General features: G+C 50.6%; 1 protein-coding gene across 1 annotated transcript; it reads right to left on the bottom strand.

The window, feature by feature from the left end:
• Window positions 1-1,723: 1,723 nt before the first annotated feature.
• Window positions 1,724-11,682, bottom strand: MYPOP (Myb related transcription factor, partner of profilin). The gene is made up of 4 exons (XM_049900661.1): window positions 11,628-11,682; window positions 10,305-10,873; window positions 2,861-3,048; window positions 1,724-2,806 (listed from the first exon to the last, which is right to left on the bottom strand). Exons 2-4 carry the CDS (start codon window positions 10,819-10,821, stop codon window positions 2,303-2,305), a joined length of 1,209 nt encoding a protein of 402 aa, XP_049756618.1. The 5' UTR covers window positions 10,822-10,873; window positions 11,628-11,682; the 3' UTR covers window positions 1,724-2,302.
• Between the last annotated feature and the right edge of the window lie 6,472 nt (window positions 11,683-18,154).

Genomic DNA, 18,154 nt, shown 5'->3' with positions numbered 1-18,154 from the left:
ATCTGAAAGTTCTGAAGGCCAGGATCCCATACAGAATCTACCACATGGTCAGTGTTCAGTGGGTGACTGAGGAGATGTGTGGGTGGGTGGGTGGGTGAGTAGTTAGAAAGGTCGAGGAGAGATGAAAGGAATAGATTGACAAATAAATAATGGATAGATCGATCCTATGGAAGGATAGAATGGAGATATTCTAGATAGGTAGTACAGGGATGGAAAGAAGAGTGGATGGAAGGATGGATGGGTGGATGGGTGGGAGGGTAGATTTGGAAAAGAGAATAGAAGGGGAAAAAAAAAAAGGGTTCTGGCTAGAGGCAGGCTCCAGGCAGACTGGACTGGCCTCTGACCAACTGTGGCCTCAGTCAAGTCCCTAAACTTAGCTGAACCTCAGTTATTTCCTCTGAAAAAAATGGAGACCCTTAGAGTCTGCTCTTCACCGGGTACCTTTAGTGTCATATAAAACCCACTGAAAAACCCACTGACGTCAAGTCAGTTCCGACTCATAGAGATCCTATAGGACAGAGTAGAACCGCCCCATAGAGTTTCTAAGGAGTGCTTGGCGGGTCTGAGCTGCTGACCTCTTGATTAGCTGCCGTAGCACTTAAGCACTATACCACCATGCTTAGCATGGCGCTTGGCCCATATGTGGTAGCTGGCATTTGTTTTTTTAAATTTGTTCATTAATTCAACAAATATTCAACCTCTCTTCTGTGCTAGGCACACAACCCTGATCGAAAAAGGCTAAGGTCTTGCCCTGATAAGGCTCAGCCTGGTGATGGAAGCGGACGTTAAATTTAAGTTTACTGAAATGATTATTTAACTGCATTTTTCAATTAATGGCTATGATACAGAGTCAGAAAGGCTTCCTGGAGGAGGTGATATTTGAGCTGAGACCTGAAGGATGAATAGAATTTAACTGTAGAAAGTAAAGACTCCTTGGTCTGTATGCCCATTTTACGGATGAGGAAAATAGAGACCCAGAGAAGTGCAGTTGTTTGCTCATAGTTACACAGCTGGCCACTCTTGCATTGAGGGTTGAGCCAGACCTGACTCCAAAACCAAGAAAAACCAAATCCGTTGCCGTCCAGTCAGTTTCGACTCATAATGACCTCATGTGTGTCAGAGTAGAACTGCTCCATAGGATTTTCCAGGCCGGAATCTTTACAGAAGTAGATCACCAGGTCTTTCTCCCAGGAAGCTGCTGAGTGGGCTTGAACCACCAACCTTTCGGTTAGCAGCAGATCTCAGATTGCATCCATGGTGGTGGTAATTATCTACTTTGCTACCAGGCTCTGCTGCAGGGGTGGAGAGTGAAAAAGAGAACCAGCTCCCGTCTTCATGCAACTATGGTGGGAACATTCTTTTAAACACAGGCACGTTTTCATTTATGCACACCTGAGAACCACAAGACACTGAGAAAGAATCTAAGAGGCCTTGTCCCTCCAGTCTGGGGGAGGGAATCCAGGACATTCTCTGGCAGAGGTGACACTTAGGTCAGTATTTGAAGAATGGATAGGAATTAAATTTCATCTGAACTGAGGACTTGAGGGCTGTAGGAGAAAAAAGGCTGAAAACCCAACCACCCGGAACTTTGCAGAGGGAGTGAGTTGAGAAAGTGCCACTTGCTCTCGGAGGGGCAGGGCAGGTATAGGTACTGGCCCCCCAAGCCTGTCTCAGACAGAGCCCCAATTTATTGTATTAAAAATAAGTTTATTGATTTCTTGTTATCAGTGGGGAAAAGAGAGGGGGTTGAGCTCTGGACGTCAGAGACTGCAGTGGAGGGGGCAAAGGGCCCAACTATACCCCCCCATCAGCACTCTGCTCCCCTCTCCCCCTAGGGTGTCCTTTCTGTCATCCATACTCTGATTTGTCCTGCAAACCCCAACCACCTCCAAGGTCTAGGCTGGGGAGGTGGGGAGGCCCCCACGGGTCAATTCTCTTCAAGTCAAGAACAGGAGTTGTGAGAGGCGGGGGTATGTGCAGACCCGCCAAGTTCTTCCTCTCCACAACAAAGGGCAGTAATAAATAACATAAAATTGATGGCTTAGAAGTCAAGGTTAAGGTCGGCAGCCAGGCAGACAGCACTGTACCGGAGAAAGGGACTCGGGGAGCCCACCCACGAGGCGCCCCCCAGAGAATCAGGCACTAACTAGTACAGGGAGTGGGGTGCGCACGCCGCCCCTGGAGCGGGGAGCCGCGTGCGGCTCGGATGGCGAAGAGGCACGGCCCCCTCGACTGCGCCAAGCTGGGGGCTGGGGGGTGCAGGCAGAAGGCCAGTAGACAAGCTCGGACCCAACAGCGGATTTCACGGAGATTTCCATCGCCCCCGCCTCTTCCGTGTGGGGAAACCTTTTCTCCTCTTATGTGGGGGTGAGTCATGGGGTGGGAGTGGGGCTGGGGGAAGCCGGGGGGCTCCCTCCTCGCTCCTAGGGGCGATGATCACGCCCCTGGCTGCCATCACGGCCCCGTCCACGACCGCAGCCACCACGGACACAGGCTCTGGGGAGATCTCCATCTTGGGGGTGGGTGGGGGCAGGACAGGTCTGGGGGGCAGAGGCGGCGGTGGGGGCAGAGGTGGGGGCAGCGGGTGGGCTGGGGCTCCCGGCAGAAGAGGCAGCAGGGCGCTAAGGGCCTCGCTCAGTTTGGCCAGTCCCTGCCGCAGGGTGCCAGCCAGCTCGCGGATGGCGTTGGCAGTCTCCTGCTGAGCCCGCAGGAAGTCCAAGGAGGGGTCTGGGGCCGAGGGCGTGGCTGGAGGCGGTGGAAGGGGCGGTGGGCTAGGGGGCGAGGGTGCCACGCGGGGCGGGGGCGGCTGCGGCGGCGGAGTAGGAGGAGGTGGTGGCGGTGGAAGGGGTGGTGGCAGGGCCGGGGGCGGGGGCGGGGCTGGGGGCGGTGGAGATAAGGCCAGGCGGGGTAGCTGGACCTGCTGCTGGGCTGGAGGGGGCGAAGACTCACGCTCCTTGGGCCGCAGGCAGCCCCCGTCCTGGGAATAGCAGGAGGGCCGGGCCCAGGGCTCCGGGCTGCCGCAGCCCCCCTTGCTGTGGGCTGGCGTATCTGTGGAGACAGAGGTGGGTAAGGTGGGCGTCACCTCGCCCTGTTGTCTTAATTTCCCCTTTCCACCTTCCTCTCCCACCTCCCACCGGCCCTGGCCCCAGGTGATCCTTTGAAACCTAAGAAAGCTCAATCCTTGGAACAGAAGCTCCAGGACAGGTCAGTCTTTGTACCCAGGGGAGATTTTGTTTTTAGCAGGTGGAGGTGCCTCCAACTCATAGCCACCCCGTGTGTTATAGAGTAGAACTGCTCCATAGGGTTTTCTTGGTTGTAACCTTTACAGAAAGGACCCTAGGTGGCATTTGTGCTTAACTGCTAACCTAAAGGTTGGTGGTTCCAACCCACCCAGTGGCACTGCAGAAGTAAAAGCCTGGTTATTTATTTCCATGAAGATTATCACCAAGAAAACCCTATGGAGCAGTTCCACTCTGTAACATGTAGGGTCACCATGAGTTACAATCGACTGGAGGGCAACTAACAACAATTTTTTACGGAAGTGGCTCACCAGGCCTCTCATTCACAGAGCTGCTGGTTGTGTTTGAACCACCAACCTTTAGGTTAGCAGCTGGGCACAAACCACTTGCGCCACGGAGGCTCCAGTTCCCAAGGGAGATAATCAGTATGTTTAACAATATGTTCAACCTGGTACCTGATACCACCCTTAGTGGAAATGGGCCTGGAGGTCCCCTGCTGGGCCAAACAGCTCCCATCCTACTCAGAGTAAGAGCCAACTTTCTCCCAGGCTCTGAACAATCTGGACATTCCCTACCCTTGTTTGACTCTGTTGCTGATCCTGGGGTGGTTGGGGTCCAGTTTGGGCAAGCTGAGAGTTGGGGTGGTGGCAGCAGTGAGGGGGCTCTCTCCAACAGGGACTGGGCTTCGGTATCTCATCACTGGTCTGCACCAGTTCAACCTTGAACGTGCTGGACTTCCTCTGTCTCCACTCATCTGGGATATTGTTCACACTCATGCCTTTGAACCCAGTCTGCAGGCAGAAGCTCCTAGACTTCCATCCCCAGTCCAAACCTCTCCCTTGAACTCCAGACTATATCCGGCTGCTTACTTGGCAGATTCACCCAATAGTCTAATAGTGCCTCAAACTCACTTGCCCAGAGCTGAGCTCCTGACCCCCCTAACCTTCTCCTCTCTCAGCTGCTCAGGCCAAACACCTTCATTTTTCTCTCCCAACACACAATCCATGGCTCTGCCTTCCAATGAAATCCAATATCCAACTTCTTCCCACCTCCATGGTCCCCAACTTCGTCCCAAATACTATCACTTCCTGGCTGGACTACTGCAGTCACCTCCCAACTGGACTCCTGACTTTCCCCCTGCCATCCCTGCGCCACCCCCCCACAGTCTGTTCTCCCCCAACAGCCTGAGAGTCCAGCTAAAATATGAATCAGTTATGTTAAGGAAAGAAGCTGGTCACAAAGGACCTCACCTAGTATGAGTACACATATATGAAGTGTCTAGAATAGACAAATCTACAGAGACAGAAAGTGGATTAGTGGTTGCCTAGAGCTGGATGGCGAGACTATGTCTCACATACTTTGGACATGCTGTCAGGAGGGATCAGTCCCTGGAGAAGGACATCATGCTTGGTAGAGGGTCAGCAAAAAAAAAGGAAGACTCTTAATGAGATGAACTGACACAGTGGCTGCAACAATGGGCTTAAGCATAACAACGATTTTGAGGACGGTACAGGACTGGGCGGTGTCTCATTCTGTTGTACATAGGATTGCTATGAGTTGGAACTGACTTGGTGGCCCCTAGCAACAATAACAGAACTGGGGGCAGGTCGAGCTCTGGTGGTGCAGTGGTTAAAGTGCTTGGTTGCTAATCAAAAGGTTGGTGGTTTGAACCCACCAGACCCTTCATGGAAGAAAGATGTGGCATTCTGCTTCTGTAAAGATTCCAGCCTTGGAAACCCTATGGGGCAGTTCTACTCTGTCCTGTAGGGTCACTAGGAGTTGGAATCAACTCGGTGGTTATGGGTATGGGTAGGGCTGGGGATGGCATCCCTGGGTGGTGCTCACAAAAAGGTTGACAGGGTCTCAGTCCCCCTAGAGGCGTCTCGGAAGAAAGCCTGGCGATCTACTTCTGAAAGATCACACCCATTCAAAGTGCTATGGTGTTGGGAATCCACTTGACAGCAGTGGGTTTGGTTTTGGTTTAACTCTCACCTCAGTCCCTAAGTGGTATAAACGGCTTGCGCTCAACTGCTAACTTAAATGTTGGTGGTTCGAATCCACCCAGCAGTGCTGCAGGAAAAGGCTTGGCAATAAGCTTCTGTTAAGATTACAGTCAAGAAAACCCTATGGAGCAGTTACGTGGAGTCACTTTGAGTCAGAATCAACTCAAAGGCAACTAACAACAACCACCCTACTTGATTTCTCCTATTGCACTCATCTCCACCTGCCATGGTCCGTCTGTATTTATGGTCTGTGTCCCCCTCCTGGTGTCAGCTCTGTATTCTTCACTGTAATTGACCCAGCACCTAGCACAATGTCCAGCACAAATTTTTTCTTTAATGAGAAAATGGGGCTGATTGGGTGCCAGGCCCTAGGTCCTTGCAGCAACCCTCCCCAGCCTTTTCCTCCTTTTTTGCTCCTCTTTTCTGCCTCAGGCCCCTTGCACATGCTGCTCCCTCCACCAGGATCACCCCCCTTCAGCACCATCCCCTGGCCAGCTCCAGCTGGAAAGTTCCTTCCTCAGGGAAGTGTGCCTTCCCCTCTGAGGCCAAATCAGATCACCTACTCTTCTCTCTCAAAAACGTCAGCTGCTTCCTACCTTTAATGCTAGGGTCCAGCCTTTCTTGGCCAAACAGCCGGGGAAAGTGGGGGAGGCTGGGAGAGAGCAATAGCCACAGCTACTCTCCCCAGCCAGACCCTGGGCTCAGGTCTCCTCCTACGTTATCTCCTTGAGTCCTCCCAGCAATTCGTGGGGGTAGATGCTGTCATTATCACCTCCATCTTACAGATGAGGTGACTTGAGGCCCAGAGAGCTGGCAAGAGGTAGAACAGGGAGCTGAAACCAGGTTGGCTCCAGAAACCAAAACCAAACTCACTGCTGTCAAGCTGATTCTGATTCATGGCAACCCCATGTGTGTCCGCACAGAACTGTGCTCCAACAGGATTTTGGGTTTTTTAAATCTTTATGGAAGCAGATTGCCAGGCCTTTCTTCCATGGTGCTTCTGAGTGGGTTCAAACCACCAACCTTTTCGTTAGCAGTCAAGGGCAAATCATTTGGGCCACCCAGGGACTAGGGCTCCAGATCCCACTCTTTTAACTACTTCTTGGGCAGGGGCTGTGGGCGGGATGGGGAGTCAGGGGGTGGCAAGTCTCCCTTATAAAGGGAATGGGAATTGCAGCCACTCCAAAATGCATCTTTTCTAGTTTGAGTAAAGAGAACAAAAAGTGGCCCAGCCTTCGTGCCCACAGCACTCACAGGAGTCCTGGAAGGGCCACTAGGAGAATTTAAATATTTTATTTGTAACTGTCGGGCCTCAATTTTCCCACCTGTAAATCGGCGTGTGTATCAGGGTGGGACCGAGTAACCCAATTATAAAACCTCTCCCTGGGGGCCATTACAGGGATTAATTGAGTCACCACAGGTGCAGGGTTTAGGACAGTGCCTGATATGTAGTAAGTTCTCAATGTTGTCATTGTTCTTTCAAATATTATGTCAGAGACAAAGATGCCTCAGGCTGCAGAGGCAAGTCAGAGGGAGCCCTGAGCCCCATTCTTGTTATCAACCAGCATCGGGGGTCTCTGTGTGAGGTTCTAATCTAGGAAGTGCTAAGCCTGCTCCTGCCTCAGAGCCTTTGGACATGCTCTTTCCTCTATCCGGAGTGCTTGTCCCCAGACACCCATGTGACTTGCTCTCTCCATTCAGGTCTCTGGTCAAATTTCAGCTCCTCAGAGAAGCCTTCCCTGACTACCTTGTCTATACCAGAACCTCACCCCGCCACCACCTTCCATCACTTGCTATCCTCTTAATATGCTTTATTTTTCTTCTTAGTTCTTATCACCTCACGGCATATTATCTGGGGTAACTTGTTTATGGTCTGTCTCCCCCAACTAGAATGTCAACTCCACAAAAGGAGGGAATTGTTTTTTCTCTATGGCATTCCCAGCATCTACTACAATGCCTAAGAAGCACTGGTGTCACAATGGTTAAGCGCTCAGCTGCTAACTGAGAGGCTGGCAGTTTGAAGCTACCCAGCAGCTCTCTGGGAGAAAGACCTGGCAAGCCGCTTCCATAAAGATTATAGCCAGGAAAACCCTATGGAGCAGTTTTACTCTGCCACATGGGGTCGCTATGAGTTGGAATTAACTCTATGGCACCCAACAACACTACAGTGCATGCCACAGAATTGGTGCTCAAATAAATATTTGTTGAATGAATGAACGAATGAAGAAGTTGTACAGCTTTTGAAAAAAATCAGTTTGAAATTCTTGCTCTGGTCCAATGGGGCCATTTCACAGAAACACTGAGGTTTGATTCAAATTGGGAACAAGGGGTCAAATGATTGTGCCTCTCTTCTGCTTAAGACACTTCCATGCCTCCCAAATGCCCTCAAGATAAAGTCCAAAGTCTTGACTTTGATTTACAAACCATGTGTGATCTAATACGGCATCAACTCACAGTCAATATGAACTGCTGTTGTTACTGCCGGGCAATCTAGAACAGTGGTTAAGGGCATGGACTGCAGGTTGGACACACACGTGTTCCAACTCTACCATTTATTTGCTGTGTGACCTTGGGTGAGTAAGTGAACCCCTCTGAGTTATATGATCCTGAATTGCCTTGTCTGTTCATGTCCATGTCCATGTCTTACTCAAAACACTTCCATGGCTGTCCACAGCATTTAAGATAAAATCCAAACTCCTCAGCTTGGCCTAAAGGCCTTTGCCCACCTCTCTGATCTCACCTGAACATTCCTTTCTTCAGTCTTTCCACTTATCCCGCTCTTCAACCCAGGAACTTCTCTCAGCTTCCTAACTGGCCAAGCTCTCTTGACTCCATGCCATTGCACATGCTGTTCCTTTTACCAGGAACGCTTTTCCCAGCTCTTCTTCACCTGATCCACTCATCGTTACCCTTGAAGTCTCAGTTCTGACACTCCTTCTCCAGGAAGCCCTCCATGACTTCCCAGGCTGGGTCAGCCACCCCCTCTGGGCTCCCCAATCTGATTACTGTCTGGGGACAGGTCTGTCTCCCCCACTGGACAGTGTGCCCCACAAGGACAGGGGAGGGGATATCTCAGTCACTGCGTGTCCCCAGCACAGGGCAGGTGCTCAGGAACTAGCTTTAAAAGAAAAAATACTTCAGTGTCAAGGATAAGCAGGAGGTCTGTACTCAGCTTTCCACACCTCTGCTACTCAGGACATGACTGGGAAATTATCAAACCCCTCCAAGTTTTTAATGTACAAAACGGTAAAATACTACCTACCTCAAAGCAGTGGTATCTCTGTCAAGCACCAACACTGAGCTTTTGCTGGGCACTGTGCTAAGCAATTTACACAAATTAACACACTTAATCCTGACAACAACCCTTTGAGGTGGGGCCTATTTTTACACTCTTCTTAAAAACCCCTTACCAGGTCTGGGGACCGTAGTTTCAGGGGACATCTAAGTCAATTGGCATAATAAAATTTATTAAGAAAACATTCTGCATCCCACTTTGGTGAGTGGTATCTGGGGTCTTGAACACTAGCAAGCGGCCATCTAAGATACATCAATTGGTCTCAACCCGGATCAAAGAAGAATGAAGAACACCAAAGACACAAGGTAATTATGAACCCAAGAGACAGAAAAGGCCACATAAACCAGAGACTACATCAGCCTGAGACCAGAAGGACTAGATGGTGCCCAGCTACAACCGATGACTGCCCTGACAGGGAACCCAACAGAGAACCCCTGCGGGAGCAGGAGAGCAGTGGGATGCAGACCTCAAATTCTCGTAAAAAGATCAGACTTAATGGTCTGACTGAGACTAGGACCCCAAAGGTCATGGTACCCAGACCTTCTGTTAACCCAAGAGTGGAACCATTCCCAAAGCCAACTCTTCAGACAGGGACTGGACCAGACTATAAGATAGAAAATGATACTGGTGAGGAGTGAGCTTCTTGGATCAAGTGGACCCATTAAACTACGTGGGCAGCTCCTGCCTGGAGGGGAAATGAGAAGGCAGAGGGGGACAGAAGCTGGCTGGCTGAATGGACACAAGGAATACAGGGTGGAGAGAAGAAGTGTGTTGTCTCATCAGCGAGAGAGTAACTAGGAGTGCAGAGCAAGGTGTATATAAATTTTTGTATGAGAGACTGACTTAATTTGTAAACTTTCACTTAAAGTATAATAAAAAAAGAAAAAAAACCCTTACCATCAAGTCATCCCGACTCACAGTGACCCCACAGGATTGAGATGAACTGCCCCTTAGGATTTCTGAGTTGTCTTTACCTTTCAGTCCGCAGATGAGGACTTAACCACTGCACCTCCAAGGCACCTTATCCCCATTTTACAGATGCAGAAATTGAGGTGCTGCAGTGGGTATCTTACCCAAGATGACACAGTTGAGTGGTAAAGTTATGATTAGAGCTTCGAACAACCTCTCTCCAAAGTCACCACCCTACACAGCCTCTGATATGTTAATGAAACCTTGCACTTAGAGAATTTAGCTTAGTGCTTGGTACTGAGATTGTCAACTCATGACCACCCTGTGTGACAGGAGAACTGCCCCATCAGGTTTTCTTGGCTTTAATCTTTACGCAGCAGATCACCAGATCTTTCTCCTGGTGGAGCCTCTGGGTGGGTTTGAACCACCAACCTTTAGGTTAGCAGCCAGAATGCTTAACACTTTGCACCACGTGATAAAAACCAAACCACACCTGTTGCCAAGGATTAGAACAGAGTAGAACCGCCCCATTGGTTAGTTGCTTTGAGCTCTTAACCACCACACCACATGATACATGCTTCCGAAGTATTTGATATTATTATTATGCCGACGGTCCCAGCTGTGGGCTTTGGAGCCAGGCCTCCTAGGTCTGGGTCCCACTCCTGACTCTGACAGTCGCTAATCACTTCACTTTTCTTAGCCTCAGTTTCCCCAGCTGTAATATGGGGCTTTAACAGCACCCATCCCACACTCTTATAGCGAGAATTTGACAGCCAAGTAAAGGGCTTGGGACAGTGTGGGCACACAGTACGCTTTGTGAGTGTCTGTTTTTGCTAAGGTGATGGTGCAGGAACTCACTTGTCTGTCGATCCTCTCTGCGATCCTCCCTGCGGTCCTCAGGTAACACATAGCGTTGGGTCAAGCTGCCTGAGGCCGGCGGCTGTGAGGAGGCGGCCACGGGGGGCTGCTCGGCCCCGGCTCCGGCCCCAGCCCCCGATGCAGACACCCCAGGCCCCAAGATAGCAAAAATGGTCTCCTCCTCCGCAGAGAAGGCGTCCTCGGCGGCAGGCCCCGCGCCCTGCGTGGAGTGCGGCACGCGAGCCAACTTCTCCTTGGTGCGGCGCTTGAAGTCGTTCCAGCGCTTCTGCACCTCCTGGCCCGTGCGCTTCCAGCTGGTGATACCGTTGATCTTGGCGGCGATGCCATCCCATACGCGCCGCCGCTCCGCCACGCTCACCCGACGGCTCTGCGCGCCGTAGAGCTGCGGGTAGTGGGCGCGCACCTCACGGATCAGGATCTGGTTCTCCTCGAACGAGAAGCGCGGTTTGCGCAGCCGGGTGGTCTCCTCCGCTTCGCCCGCCGCCGACGAAGCCATGGCGCCCCCCGACGCCGCAGTCCCGCCGCCTGGCGCATGGGGGGCGCCGGCGCTGCGGGCACAGGGCGCACGGCGCTGGCGGGGGCGCGGCGTCTCCAAGCCGCCCGCCCCACCCCTGCTGCCCCGACACGGACGCCGCCGTCCCCTGGGCCAGGGGTGGGGGCGGGGGCACCCGGGGCGGGCGGAGGCGACGGGCTGGGGGGGCAGTCAGTGGTGCCTAATAATAGCTGACACCCGCTGAGCGCTCGCGGTGTTCTTGGCGCGGCGCAAAGTGCTGCGCCGAGGAGTTATGGCAATTGGGGGAGGGTCTGGGGGGATGGAGAAAAATGAGGAAAAGTGGAAGAAGAGGGGTATCTGCAGGAGTTAGAGGAGAATGGGAACATAGGACAACGGAAAAGAGAAAAATGGGGATGTCTCGGGGGTCGGACAAGAATGGGGTGATGGAAGAAAGGGGATGCTAAAACGGGGTGCAGCAAGAATGTGGGACCTGGAGCAGAGGGGTACTCTGGAGGTTCCAGGGCAACAGGAAGACCGTAAGACCGATATGAGAAGGGGGTTCTGGGAGCATGCCCAGGAATTACGGTGAGTTGGGGGCTCCTGGTACACGGGGGGAGCTGGGATGATAAAACATTACAGATTAAGGTCTGCAGAGATCGTGGGGGCTCTGGGGGTTGTCAGGAATTAAGGGGAACTCTGGGAATAATGGGGGCTCGGGATCAGAAGGGGGCAACGGGGGCTCTGGGAGACTCTAAAAAGAGTGGGGGGTCGTAGAAGGTAGGGACCGAGTCGGGCCGCGGGTCACTCACCGGTGCCGCCGCAGCCCCCTCCTGCCCCGTCGGTCAGGGCTTGGGCTTCTGCGGCCTCCTCCCTCCCCCCGCCTCTCTCCCTCCCCTCTCTGGGCCCCGCCCCCGGCCGCCCAGTGAGCTACGGCGCAAGCGCGCCGAGCGCCAGTCGTCCAAACGCCCTTACCGCCCGGGTTTCACACTGCCAACAGCGCAAGCGCAGAATTGCCCTCTATCGGCTCCCCCTAGCTGCCTGCAGCTGCGCAGGCGCAAGGTTAGCACGGCCCTCGTTCCTTTGGCCCCCTGGTGCCCCAAAGACGCATGCGCGCTCCGGTGTCCGCCAGCCGTGGCGCCCCGTATTCCGTCTCCGCGCAGGCGTAGTAACCCTTGGGGAAGGAAGGAGGGATGCTCCCCAGTGTCTTCCAGCCCACTCGGCTATCTAACTGCGCATGCGTCTCTGTAGCTTGGCCCAAGCGATGGGAGGCGGCACTGGAGGGCAGCTCTTTAGCTCTATGGTAATTGCGTGGGTGGCGTGGAGGGTGTAAGAAAATCGCGTAGCCGCCTCCCATACGCGCCCCTGAGACGAGCCGCTGGGTTCTGCGGGTGACTCCCACCAGTAGAGGCAGGATGCCCTGGAGACGTTCCGCCCCAGGCGGGTGCGGTAACCATGGCAACTCATCAACTTTCTAATCACGCCTGGGGAGGTCCCCAGTTCACACATTTACGTCACGCTGGCAAGGGGAGGGAGAGTTTCTTGGCGGGTAGGGAGGGTGATCCTGGCGCGGGCACTGCTTTAAGCAAATGTGTGGAAGCAGGAAAGAGTCCAGAATACATGGCTGGGGCGAACTGTATGGCGGGATGATGGAGTTAAATCGGTCTGAGAAATTTGTAGTTTAACATTCTGCAGGTGTCGTCAAGGTCATCCAACAAGTGGGGGTTCGTTAATCTATTTAACCAATACTTATTGAGCGCCTATACAGTCCAGGGGCCCTGGTTGCATAGTAGTTAAGAGCTCGGCTGCTAACCAGATCAGTTCAAATCCACCAGCCACTCCTTTGGAAGCCTTATGGGGCCGTTCTACTCTGTCATAAAGGCTCGCTACGAGGTGGAATCCACTCAAAGGCAAAGGGTTTTGCAGTTTTAGGTGCAGTGAACGCAAAAGACAAAAGTCCCTATCATGGAGCTCACTTTTAGTTGGCAGATAATAAAAATAAATAAGTAAAATATGTAAGTGTTGAGGGACAATTGAGTTTCTGTTAAAATAAAAGAGGTGGAATATTTTGAAAAAGGATAGCGAGAGTGGTTGTACACCAAGAGAAAGGTAATTAATGTCAATGAATTGTAACTGTAGAAATTGTATGGGTGAATGTTTTGGTGTGCAGATTTTCACTTCGCCACAATAAAAAAATAAAGAACAAAATATATAAGTAAGGTGATAAGTAAGTACTACGAGAAAAAATGAAGTAGGAAAGGGGCTTGGGGATGTGGGGTGTGTGTGTGTGTGTGTGACTGTAATTTGAAATAAGGGAACCAGGAAGGCCTTGCTGAGAAGGTGAACTCTGAGCAGAGACGTGGAGGTGAGGGAGCAGGTGAAGAGGGGGACTGTGACTGCTGTGCTCCAGGAATATCAAGGAGGCCCAGGGGAACAGCAGGGGGACAGGGTAGCCCGATGGTGTAGGGCCTTGTGGGTCATTGTAAGGATGTTGGCCTTTACTCTTGAGTCAGGAGCCATGGGAGAATGGTTTTAATAGGATCCTTCTGGGGAACAGACTTTAGGGAGTGCCCAGTACAGAGGTGACTATAATGGTTCGGGTGAGAGGTGATAATGACTCCAACCAGAGTGGTAGCCTTGGAGGTGAGGTGAAGTGGAATTGGCAATGGTGGTTCAATGGTAGAATTCTCACCTTCCATGCAGGAAACCCAGGTTCAATTCCTGGCCAGTGTACCTCATGCACAGCCACCGCCCGTCTGTCAGTGGAGGCTTTCGTGTTGCTATGATGCTGAACAGGTTTCAGTGGAGCTTCTAGACTAAGATGGACTAGGAAGAAAGGCCTGGTGGTCTATTTCTGAAAATCAACCATAAAACCTTATGGATCATAATGGTCTGTGTGGTCTGATCCACAATCTATCACAGGGATGGTGCAGGACGGGCCAGTGATGGGCAGAGTCAGAGGGAGCCCAAGTCTGTCTGACTTCATTGTCACTGCTCTGGGAGGGTCCCACCAGATTACCTCATTGAGCCCTCATCCACAGATGGCCTCAGCTCATCATCAACCAACAAATATTTACTGTCCATGATGTGTCAACCCTGGGAATATGGCAGAGAACAAGCCTGATATTGCCCCGTGAGGTTCACAGTCTAGTAAACAAGCTGATGCATAAACAAGGTAATTGCAGTCATGAAGATATAAACAAAGAGTGAAACAGAGAAGACCTGACGCAGGAGGAGACGGGGCTCTGTAGAGGGCATGGTCAAGGAGGGCTGATTTAGTGCATGGGCCGAGATTTGGATGGTGCTAAGGTGCCAGCCTCACAACAAAACAAGGAGGGAAGAGCAGCTCAGGGAAGGGGAAACAGCAAGTGCAAAGGCCCTGAGGCACATTTGAGAATCAGAAAGGAATCCTGGAGAGGAGTGAGCAATTGGGAAGAGGGTGACAGGAAATGAGTTCAGAAAAATCACAGGGAGCCTCATCACCCAGAACCCTATAGGCCATAATAAAGTTCTGGAACTTTATTCTGAGGTTAATAGATGATCAGAGAAGATTTTAAGCAGGAAAAGTGACACAATCTGATTTATATTTTAGAAACTTCATTCTGCTGCTATGTAATATTCAGAATCCAACCACTGCCTCTCTGCCACCTCCTTGGCATCTCCTGCTGGACCACTGCAGCCTCCCAGTTCTGCCCTCACCCACCCCACCATCTGCTCCCTGACATGGCTGCTAGAGGGATCCTCTTAGATTTTTAAAAAATTTTTATTGTGCTTTAAGTGAAAATTTACAAATCCAGGCAGTCTCTCATACAAAAATTTATATATACCTTGCTATATACTCCTAGTTGCTCTCGCCCTAATGAGACAGCACACTCCTTCTCTCCACCCTGTATTCCCACGTCCATTCTGCCAGCTTCTGTCCCCCTGTGCCTTCTCATCTCCCCTCCAGACAGGAGCTGCCCACATAGTCCCATGTGTCTACTTGAGCCAAGAAGCTCACTCCTCACCAGTGTCGTTTTGTTAGATTTTGTAAAAAATGGCATTTTATTTATTGTTGGTCACAATATACACAGTCAAACATACATCCATTCACAATTTCTTCATGTACAGTTCAATAACATCGGTTACATACTTCACTATTCTACCTATATTGTTTCATTACCATTAATTTGGGCTCTCTGCTCCTTAAAGTTCTCATCTGTGCTTCAGATGATCTGTTGTCAGTTTACACTCAGATCATTCTTTTCTAAGAGCACTATGCTCGAGGCAAACATTCTTTATTAACTGGGCTAAGCTGTTGTTTACTTCAGCAGTGCCTTCATGGGGTAATTTTGGTTCAGAGTTTAAAGGTTATTTCTAGGCATTAGATTCAAGGATCTCCCAGTCTCAATGGATCCAGTAAGTCTGGTTTCCATATGAGTTTAAAGTTCTGTTCTATACTTTTTCTCCTTTTGATCAAGATCCATCTTTTGAGTCCTTGATCAAAACATTCAGTAATGGTAGCCAAGCTCCATCCATTTCTTCTGATTTACGGAGGCAACCTGTTAGAGCTTGAGTTGCATCATGTGTGTCCTCTGCTCAGACCTCCCATGACTCCTGCCTCACCCAGACCCTTTGCTGTCAAGTCGATTCTGACTCACAGCAACCCTACAGAACAGAGTGGAACTGCCTCATAGGGTTTCCAGGGAGTGGCTGGTGGATTTGAAATGCCTACCTTTTGGTTAGCAGCCTGAGCTCTTAACCACTGCACTGCCAGGTCTCCTCCTCACTCAGAGCAAACCCCAAAGTCCCTACCAGTTGCCATCGAGCTGATTCCACCTCATGGCAACCTCACGTGTTTCAGGGAAGAACTGTGTTCCTTAGCATTTTCAATGACTGATTTTTCATAAGTAGGTCACCAGGACTTTGTTCTGAGGTACCTCTGGGTGAACGCAAACCTCTAACCTTTCAATTAGCAGCCAAGTGCCTTAACTGTTAGCACCACCAGGGACTCCAAAGTGCTTACAATAGTCCACACAGCCCCGCATGATCACCTACATCCATTATCTCTCACCTCTTCCTACTCACCCAGCCCACAACGGCCTCTGCACTGTTCCTTGAACATACCAGACCTCCCCCGACCTCAGGGCCTTTGCGCTTGCTGTTCCTCCTGCCTGGAACACTCTTCCCCCACATATCACCTCCTTTAACACCCTTCTCAAATATTACCTCCTCCAAGAGGCCTTTCTTGACCACCCTGTATCTTCCTCCCCTACTTTTTAAAATTTGTAACACATATATTCATTTGTCTATTTTATTTACTCTCTTTCTAGAATTTCAACCGCATGAAGACAGGGGTTTTTGTATGTTTTATTCACCACCATTTTCAGCACCTAAAACAGTGCTAGACACACAAGAGGTATTCGGTAAATACACCAAAACCTGCGAAAGCTGGAACCTGGGTAAGATGGAAACCTGTCAGAGAAGGGAAACTCGCTGGGTGTTTACAAATAGGATTCTTAATAAAGAGTGATAGAAAAGTGGTAAGCACCCTGTCAAAGGTGGAAAACTTGCAAGACCTAGAAAAACAAGGCAGTCGTATTGGGTTCTGGTGCTCACAGGTTTCACTGTGTTTGTTGAATGAACGAGCAAATATTCTCCCATCTCCCTGTACCCCACGGTCCCATCTCTCTGCCTGGCACTTTTCAGTAAATATTTAGCGATGCAATAAAAGTTAAAATAATGGCTAATGCTCACTACGTACGTACCTGTAAGTACGTTCACCACGTGCCAGTTCTGATGACTTTCCCCATGTTGTCAGATGTTGTCCTCAGAGCAGCCCCATGGTAGGGGGTCTGCAAAGCTCTGCCTTTTTGTGAATAGGAAACCAAGGCCCAGAGAGGCTACATCCCTTGTTCAAAACCACACAGCTAGAAGGGGCAAAGCCAGGATTTGACCCAGGCCCTGTGGCTGCTAAGTCCACACTCCCAACCACTTGACTACATGTACTGCTATTCTTGTTGCTTTCAGTCTCTCTCTTCTATAGCCTCTGTCTCCTTTGATCGCTACGTGTCCCTCTTCTCTCTCTGCAGATCTGGGCTTGAATCCAGAATAGCTGTGTGACACCGATGAGCAATGTTACTCCTTGGGCCTCAGTTTCCTCCTCTGTAGAACGGGAATGTTACAGATAGAAAAGGAGCCCTAGTGGCACAATGGTTAAGTGCTTGGCTGCTAACTGAAAAGCTGGTGGTTGGAATCAGCCCAGTGACTCCACAGGAGAAAGACCTGGAGATCTGCTCCCATAACAATGACAGCCAAGAAAACCCTACGGGGCAGTTCTTCTCTGTCACAAGAGGTCACTATGTGTCAGAATAGACTTGACAGCACCCAGTAACAATACAACAGAGAGAGAGAGGACCTGGGGCGGGAGGGGGATCTATAAAGAGCATGGTCATGGAAGGCTGATTTGGTGTGTGAATAGTGCTAAGGAGTAGGCCTTGCAAAAACTCAGGGAAGGAAGAGCAGTTCAGGGAAACAGAAACAGCAAGAGCAAAGGCCCTGGGGCATACTGGAGAGTCAGAGAGGAGGTCTGGATGGCTAAAGAGGAGTGAGTGATTTGGAGGGAGGGTGATAGAGTTGTCATGATGATTCAGTGAGACCATGTAGCCAAGCACCTAAAAAACAGAGACTTTGGGGACAATGACAATGACTTCGATCTTGTTGGTCTGGGATCTCTCCTTCCTCTGGTTTTCATCTCCCCTGTTGTGGCCTCTGGAGCCCTGGTGGCACAGTGGTTAGGAGCTCAGCTGCTAACCAAAAGGTCAGCAGTTCAAATCCACCAGCTGCTCCTTGGAAACTGTATGGGGCAGTTCTACACTATCCTATAGGTTCGCTATAAGTTGGAATCGACAGCAACGGGTTTGGTTTGGTTTTGGTCTTAGCCTGTGGACAAAGGTGTCCCTCAGTCCCTCTGGGGGGTCCTTGCTGCCACTATGTCTCTTCGCCCTCTTTCCCAGGGCTTCTGTCCTCCTGAGTTGCCCTTACTCCCCCTTAGCCTCCGTGGACCCCCCATGAGCTGTTTTGTGTATGTGTGTGTATGCATTAGCTGAACGTTTACAGAGCAAACGAGATTCCCATTTGATAGTTTGTACATAAAGTGTTTCATGGCCTTGTTTTCATTCCTCACAATGTGTCACCACTCCCCATTTCTGCCCTGGGTTCCGCATTTCCTTTTGTCCTGATTTCCTATCCTTTCCTGTCGTTTCATCTTTGCTTGTGGGCAAATATTGCCCTTTTGCTCTCGTATAATTGATTGTTCTAAGAAGCATGACCCTCTCGGGTGTTATTGTTTATTTTCTAG

Source organism: Elephas maximus, chromosome 11 (genome assembly GCF_024166365.1).
Source record: "Elephas maximus indicus isolate mEleMax1 chromosome 11, mEleMax1 primary haplotype, whole genome shotgun sequence".
NCBI classification, from domain to species: domain Eukaryota; kingdom Metazoa; phylum Chordata; class Mammalia; order Proboscidea; family Elephantidae; genus Elephas; species Elephas maximus.
The sequence above is the reverse complement of the archived record's forward strand: the minus strand, read 5'-3'. Positions and strand labels throughout refer to the sequence as shown.